The sequence below is a fragment of the Salvia hispanica genome, chromosome 5 (assembly GCF_023119035.1).
Source record: "Salvia hispanica cultivar TCC Black 2014 chromosome 5, UniMelb_Shisp_WGS_1.0, whole genome shotgun sequence".
Taxonomy (NCBI): domain Eukaryota; kingdom Viridiplantae; phylum Streptophyta; class Magnoliopsida; order Lamiales; family Lamiaceae; genus Salvia; species Salvia hispanica.
The window spans coordinates 39,905,549-39,913,960 of record NC_062969.1 but is presented as its reverse complement, the minus strand read 5'-3'; the positions used below and the strand labels follow the sequence as shown (position 1 = coordinate 39,913,960).

At 33.2% G+C, this 8,412-nt stretch overlaps 1 protein-coding gene across 2 annotated transcripts; it reads left to right on the top strand.

Moving 5' to 3' along the window:
• The first annotated feature begins 698 nt into the window (after positions 1–698).
• On the top strand, positions 699–4,512 carry LOC125190887. Of its 2 annotated transcripts, none has more exons than XM_048088303.1 (8): positions 699–1,296; positions 1,767–1,875; positions 2,101–2,153; positions 2,727–2,778; positions 2,986–3,074; positions 3,399–3,668; positions 3,983–4,044; positions 4,201–4,512. In XM_048088303.1, the coding sequence occupies exons 1-8, from the start codon at positions 1,258–1,260 to the stop codon at positions 4,259–4,261; spliced, it is 735 nt and encodes a 244-aa protein (XP_047944260.1). In that variant the 5' UTR covers positions 699–1,257; the 3' UTR covers positions 4,262–4,512. The 2 variants fall into 2 exon arrangements, with proteins under 2 accessions (XP_047944260.1, XP_047944259.1); XM_048088302.1 differs by having other exon boundaries at positions 1,764–1,875.
• The last annotated feature ends 3,900 nt before the right edge of the window (positions 4,513–8,412 follow it).

Genomic DNA, 8,412 nt, shown 5'->3' with positions numbered 1-8,412 from the left:
ACGATCAGCCGCCATCTCTCTCCGCCTATGGAAATTCTCTGCCAAAACAATTATTTAGTTTCGAAGCGAGGAGATTGTGAATTGGGGGTTTTCCCGATGAGTGTTTGTCGAAGAAAAGGAGCGCGACGGAAATTGGGGCAAGCTTAGAGCACTCCCAATGGGTCGGCGTTAAATCCGGCGAAAAATCGCCGATTATCGCCGGATTATCGCCGAGCGTTGGAGTGAATTCGGCGATAATTCGGCGATAAAACTCCCTTATTATCGCCAACTCCCTTATTATCGCCGATTTATCGCCGAATCATCGCCGACCACTGTGGGCGCGATTCGGCGATAATTTTTATTTTTATTTTTTTTTATTTTTTTTTTAAATCTTTGTTTTTATGGTTTTTATATGTAGTTTTTTTTAAATCTTTGTTTTTTTAAATCTTTGTTTTCTATAGTTTTTATTTGTAGTTTTTTTTAAATCTTTGTTTTTTTAAATCTTTGTTTTTTATGTTTTTTATTTTTAGTTTTTTTTTCTCGTTGTATTATATTTTCCAATGATTAATACAACGATGAATTGTTCATTATAAATCTATTTATTAAACACATTTGTAGGGAAAATTAAACAATATTAAAAATGATGATGTAAAAATGAAATGTTGAGTTAGGGAGAAATAAGGGAGAAATAAGGGAGAAACCATTGGAGTAGTTGGCTAAAAGTTGGCTAAAAAATGGGGATAAATTTTGGTGCTGATGTGGCGCTGATGTGGCAGGAGTTAGGGAGAAATAAGGGAGAAATAATGGAGACCATTGGGAGTGCTCTTAACCGCCGGATCGGAAATGGGATGGATCGCGGCAGGCGCTTCTCTGAAATTAATTATTCATATTTTTCATTTTATATTTAGTAATTTTCAAATTCAATTTGTTATTTTATTTATTTAAAATTATAAAAATTGATGCCAATTACTCTACGTTTTCTCTGATTTTTTTTTTCCACTTCACTTCATTTCTCACTAAGTACGCCAACTAATTACTATATCATGTTTTATGTTCATCCAAATTGTACTATTTTTATTTTCTTATTTTTTTATATTTTTATAATTATTTGTAGTATTATTTTAATATTTTATTTTGTTTAGTAGCATAAAAATTTGACACTGGTCAAGTGCATTGGGACTGTTATATATTCATAACATGAGCAAGAGCAAGCTGGTTTAGCTAACGACATCGCTTTCTCGTTCTCGTAAAATATTTGAGAAATTCTGCGTCGCAAAGATGGAAGCTCTCCAGAATCTCGGACTGCTTGATCACCAGGTAACGATCATTATGCATTCCAACCTCACTATTCCTGCAAAACGTGGTTGTTTATGAACCGGATCTGCAGTATTAGATGGCAAATCAGAACAAAATTAATAGTTGTAGTGAAGCAATTGCACTCTCTTTTGGAAGCTAAAGGTGATGGAAGTTGTTCGTGTGGAATTCACCAATTAGGAACAGATTATGAAAGGAATTATAATGGTTAGCCGCAGAAATGTGTTGCATCAGGATGTGGACTACAAATGCAATTTGGGGGTGTTTTGAATCCTAAACTTTACATATATCTTCGTTCTCATTTATTAACTGTCAGAATTATGCTTATAAGAGAATTATTTTATCAGGCTGATTGCTGCAAAAAAAAAATTTCTAACTAAAACAGTGTATCATTGGATATAAGTTAAAATTAACAGTGCTTTGTTTCATTTGATTTCTACTTACAGTTTTTCCTTCTCTGTGTTTGTTAGCAGGGAATTATACGTTGTGCACGATATATTGAGTTGGAACAAGCAGATCTTGATGCCCTAAAGAAGAGTATAAGATTCTTTGAAGCTGCTATGCCACAGTTTGATGAACAGGGTAACATTTAACTTGAAGTTAACCCCCTAGATACATCAAGTTAATCCTCTAAATGCATCTTAAGAACATACACCATGTAAAACACCATTGCACTTTTTTTATTATATTCAACAACCTTTCCTTTAATGTGGTACAAGTTGCAGCAACCCGATGAATGTGAGAATTGGTTACTATGTGATTTTGTGCAATTAAACTGAAATTCTTATGAAGTGCATTTTCTTGTAGGCCGGAGTCTTCTGACAGCCATGTCGTCATTGTGCTCAAGGCTTGCATGTGAGGTGAGAGATAGTATTATTTGATCTTTTCCTAGATTCCTATCGTGATCCTTCTAGGGATGGGGGTGTTGAAAACATGCTATTATAGATAATCATAAGATAAACGATGAAACAAAATAAAAAACTGCCAGTTCTGCTATTGCATAACAAGTCTTTACACATCAGTGAAGACACTTCCATATAAGATCCCTCCCTACCATCTGTATTAAAGCACTCCTCCAGAATCCAAGCTAACCACTCTTCTTTGAACAAATAGTCCAAACATTGTTCGTTAACTATATACTATGTGTCACTTATCTTTTTAATTTCCTGCTCTGTCCATGATCTATAGCTTACATAATACCACTTCTGTCTCTAAACAAACCCTGTGTATGTGTTTGTTGTGGTCTTTTGGACGGTTCTTGGTAGTATCTTCACTTTGGTTTTTCCATTTTTTGGGTAATTTAAGTTTTCCGTATATATGAATGGCAGGATGTGGTGTATGAATACTATGATTATTCAGAGATGTGTAATATGGTGGACAGTGAAATAGTTTTTGTTTTGCTCTTTTCAAAAGGTTTGCTTGTCTAATTATAGGTCATTATTGTTACTCCCCGTTCTGCAGAGGTTGCTGATAAAAAGGCTGAAGGTATGATTATCAAGACTTGACTTGATATCTGTGTGTGGGATTTCTGGAATTATATCAAACCAGATAAAGTTTAACTTGAAGTGAACCCTCTAAACACATCTTAAGAACAAACACCAGTTTAACTGTTCCCTTAATGTACTAGAAGTTTGTAGCAACCTTCTTTCTGATGATCATGAGATTGTTATCATGTGATTTTTTCGTCTGCAGGCGGTCATACTGAGCAGGCAAACTGTGACAGAATGATGATACTCAATCTTGTGCCAACCAAGTTGTCAGAGGTTATAAGCAAAAATGAGGTGAGAGATAGTCTTATCAGATCTTTTTCTAGATTTACATTGTGCTTTGGAGTTTTGTTAATGTAATTGAAAAGTGAAAACATGCTAAACGAAACAAAAAAATATTGCCAGTTCTGGCATTTCATATCAACTCTTTACACATCAATTAAGATACTCTCAAAACAGATCCCTCACTACCATCTGTATTAAGAATTCTTAACTGACATTTTTCCTCAAATAACCATTTATTGCTTTGTGAAAATGTAATGATTATGATCATAATTCCGAAACTTTTCTCTCCCTCTCTCTAGGTTATATAATGCACAACTTTCTTACTGTTTTCAGTCAAAGTTAGATAAGGCTATGGTTGACGGAACTAGAATTGATAGTTCTCCGGCAAACAGAAAACTTCTCCAACCTGAGAATATAAAAGCTGTTTCTGAATCTGGTTTTAAGATGGATGGTTTAACCAAGGATGATAAAATGCTGTCAAAGATGGAAAGTAATACTGGAGGAAATGTTGAAGCGAAGGCGAAAGAAGCTGCAACAGTTTTTATCTTTATGGAACCTAATACTGCAGCTTGTACCAATTTGGCCTCTATCTGTTGGAATAAGGTAGTTTTTTTGCTTTATTATGTTGATATCTTTCATAAATAAGGAGAGTCAGTTTATAATGAAGTCATTATTTTGTTACATTTTTTTATTTCTTATTTCAATTCAGTATATTTTTTTAAACAGAGGATCTCAAACTTTCCGGATTTTGTTTCGAGTCATGCAGATTGCAGACTTTTAACTCTAAACAGACTCTAAGTATGCAAATTTACAAGTTTGTTTGCCTTTCATGTTTCATAAAGCTAGCCAATATCATAGATCTGTTTCATAAAGATAGCATGCTCCTGGTATCTGTCTGACTGTCTTCACACCTTCAGCTAATTAAAGTCCTCTCATCATGCACCAAATTTGCGTTCCGCGCCATGAAAGTGGTAGCCAGGTAACCGCCTTCTTCGTTTTGCTATCCAAGTTATATTACAGAGATTATATCATTATATCAATGTATCGAAGATTTTACCGCTTCTTCAACTGATTTTATAGTTTTTTCCATGTCATTTTTTCCCCTTTTTCTATGCCGCCATCTCCTGTACCAAAGAGACGCATTCGTCGGCTGGGGCCTCTTTCGCCTTCAAGAATGGAAAAGCGTTCGAATTTAACTGAATCAAAGGAATGGGGTTTGCCTCCTAAAAAGAGCCCTCCTTCGTGCCTACCTGCTTGTTAGATGAAGATGCTATCAGACTACTTGTTGGAGGACATCTTTTTGAATTATGGTTTTATTTCTGCTACTTAAATTATGGTACTTAAATTATGGACTTAGCCTCTCATTGTTACTAAATAAATGTGGTGCAAATTTTGGGAGCTGATTAGTTCTGCCTTCAAGTTATCGTAGATTTGTTGCTTTGATATCTCTCTCAGTGTTTGTGTTTGATGTTTAAATTTTATTCGTCTTTACATAGTACTCCCTCCGTCCCCAATTAGGAGTAGCACTTTGACCAGACACGAGTTTTAAAAAATGTAAAGAAAAGTTGGTTGAAAAAGTTGGTGGAATGTGGGACCCATTGTTTTATAATAAAGTGTAAGTGAAATGAGTTAGTGAAATATGAGACCTACTTACCATTTATGGTAAAAGTGAAGTGCTACTCTTAATTGGGGATGACCCATAATGGAAATTAGTAACTCTTATTCGGGGACGGAGGGAGTATTTTTTATTGTTGTTTAAATTAAAATGTTACAGCTTTAATATAGTCACGCCCAATATTTTACTTGTCACTTAAATGTAGTCCAAAAAAAAATTTTCAAACGAAATAAAACAAACGAATTTTACAAACGAAATAAAACAAACACTTAATTCGTGAGCGAATATTCTGAGTGTCGATTATTTCTCGTGTGTTCAATCAAGCGATATATCTCATGTTGTAGTGTCGAAAATTTTTTAATTTTTATTTTATACTCAATTTTATATTTTCCGTGGCTCAACAATGATTCGCGGAGCGTAAAAGCCCAGAAATTGCAGCCCAAAACGGGATGAATTTAAAACGTAAAATGGACTAGTATTATATCAAGGTAACAAATTTAAAAGAGGAAGACAATTAAATTATCTTGATTGAAAATTTAATATTCAAAATAGTGAGAAGCCTTTAATTTTTTGCAAATAAGAAGTAAACATGGACAATAAAACTAGATACTCAAAAATAGGAAAAATTGAATCTTAACAATCTTTGATCTGACTTGTTGAGTCTAATGATACTTTACTTTCCGATAATTGAATATGAGAATTGATTTATTATCATAATGTAGCTATGAATCAATTCTGGACTTACTATTTTTCTCGACAAGCTTTTACACCGCAGTTCGTTTCGGTGGTTTAGAAAAAGTGTCTTGTTCGATTGAATAAAATACTCATAGGTATGACTATCACCATACAAAAAAGATATAATTCAAGTAAATTTGGATCAATTCAATCTCGAATAATATATTAAAAAATATGCTAAAGATGTTCACAAGTTAGACATCTAACCAAGCTAAATGGACGAATGTGAAATTAAGATGTCAATAACAAGGACAATAATTAGAATCACGTACTAATTAATACGATCCAAATGATCGATTGATTACGCTAAGCAAATGGAATCCAAACTTTTTTACATAATTAGTTCAGGAAATGATGTTTATTGTTTATCGTTGGGTTACAATCATCAATTTTATCTCATCACATTCACATCTTTGAGAAATTTGATTAAGAGAGATATAATCATTGCATTTACATAACAAGCCCAATAAAATCATGGCTTAATTTGAGTTATATCAGTAACTCTAATCAATTCAATAAAATACAGTAAGTACTATACTATTTTATTTTCTTGTAGTATGTAATTTCTATTTGTCCCTCTCAGTTTATTACTGATTAGAACTAGTAATAAATAATGGTTATATGCTTGACTTAATTTTTTATGAACTTGTTAATTTGTTATACTAGCATCTCAAAAGCATAAGTAACTACAAAATAATAAGTATAGTAACGTCAACTAACCCACTTAGATTATCTCTAATCAGACACACAAAACCAAACTCATTTTTGGATTTTTTTTTTAAATGGTTCGGAGTAAAGCTACTCTTTAGTGTAACATATACTGACTAAAAAAACGAGTTTAAGTTTGGTGTAAGACCAATATCTCCAACTATTTACACTAAACTCATACTCAAAAAACCATACCAAAAAGTAATTTTACTTCAACAATTTACACCAAATTTAAAGTTTACACTATTTTTGATTATATGTCTCATAAATTTTTTACAATAGCACAAAATTTGGTGTATAGTCGGAGAGTTTTTTATTTTTATTCTGATAGGTGTTTTTTCTTTTATAAAGTGGGGTCTCATTTTCTATTCTAACAATACACACTTTTTATCTCTGTTGTTTTGTATATCAATAAAATTTGTTTCATCCATTATCAAAATTAAAACTCGTGGCCTTCACTATTAATATCACTGTTATGTATCTATCCTATTTTACTAAATTTACATTAAAATTCATATTATTTATTATAAATATCAATTTTATATGAACACTCACATATATAATAATTAATGACTAGTCATCTATCTTGACGAAATTCACCAAATTAAAATTGCAAATCTATATTAAATTTTATATTGACTACGAATAAATCTATATTAAATTTTATACTAAGATTTAAATTTGAAATCTGAGTGATAAGAACGAAGTTGATATAATAACAATTACTATCAAGTTAATCAAACAAAGCAATTCTCAAACTGAACAAACAATTAATAATATATAGCAAAATGATTTCAAATAATGACATAAGCAAATTACAATCCCAAAGACAAGAACTACATGTTCAAACTAAATTGCCATTACATTTTCCAGACCGAAATTTCTTTTGAGTGAAAGAAAATTTGGAGTGAGTAGAATAGAGTTGACACAGTAATCATAATCCTGCAATTTACCAAACCAACTAATTTCTTTAATAGTTCCCTCCTCATTGCAGTAGTATGCAAAGAACTCGTCATCCCATAAAATTAACATGTCACCATTTGGGTAAAGTTTGATAGGCAGAAAAGGATTGTCGCCATTTGATCTATAATTACAAGCTTCTTTCAAGACAACATGTACCTGGCTCCAATGGCGACTGCATTTCCCATCCAGCTCATATTCCTTCAACAACCAGATAACATTATCACGTTCCAATTCTCCAAAATCGCATACGCACAAGCAATCCCCTAAAGTAGACAACACACTCCGGGAGCTTTGAACAGGTGCAGAAATGGTGCTGAAGCATTCTTTCTCAACATCAAAACAACAAATATAAAAAACCACCCCAGGACAACGACGTTTTGAAACAAACCAGTAAAGATTGCCATTAACAAATGCACCAGCAGAATGGCTACTGTAATTGAAGAGTTCAATCCCGGGGGTAGTTTCAATGCATCTCCATGAGGACCCTGTTTCAAGAGTGTATACATGACATCCGTCTTTAGGATTGATATGGACAACCTTATGTTTTCCTGTATCGTTGCCCACTCCAAATCCATAAAAGTCATACTGAGAGCAATAGTATGGCCCACGGAGCTCAATAAATTCACGGGTGAACGGATTACATACGTAAAAGTAATCAATTAAACGATTTTTCAGAAGAAGCAGGCCGTTGGCGGAACCTTGCATTGATGATACTTGAGGGAAATCAAACTTGGTGATGGGCTTGTGCTTGTGCTCATCCCCGTCCCCGTCCCCGTCTTCCAATTTGAAAACACTCCACCAATTTGAATCTCGACCCGACTTTGAGACAACTAGGACAGGAGCATAGTTAGAAAGATGAGACTTGACAAAAGACTCACTCTCAATCACATTGAGCCATGGTTTGCGAACACATTTGTAAATTGGAATGTGTTTGAAAGGAAGTCTAAAAAGGATTTCTTGGACCATTTCTGGTGGTAGTTCGAACTTCCTTTCTGGATCATTATCTTGGTCTTGTTTGATTTCCTAATTTTGACAAATAAAAAAGGAGCATTTAAAGCTCAAAATATAGTTATAAAGGCGTTAATTGGAAAGAATGGGCAGCTAAAGGTAAATACATGAGCTATCAAACAATTATAATAATCAATTAATTTTCCAATAACCACAATAAACAGTTTATCATAATATGAAAATACTAGTACTAATAAGGGAAACAGGAGAGTAAACTTAGTCAAATTTTGAGTGAAAAATGTGAATAGCAATCACAAAATGAAACAATATTTAAAAAATGTACTATCCCTAACCCTAACCTGGAGATGGGGTGGTTTC

Excerpts from the sequence above, each read along its gene's own strand:
- LOC125190887 (XM_048088302.1), top strand. The coding sequence starts at position 1,258 with ATGGAAGCTCTCCAGAATCTCGGACTGCTTGATCACCAG. Across the intron at positions 1,297-1,763 it reads TCGGACTGCTTGATCACCAG|CAGGGAATTATACGTTGTGC; the intron begins GTAACGATCATT and ends TGTGTTTGTTAG. Across the intron at positions 3,669-3,982 it reads CCTCTATCTGTTGGAATAAG|CTAATTAAAGTCCTCTCATC; the intron begins GTAGTTTTTTTG and ends TCACACCTTCAG.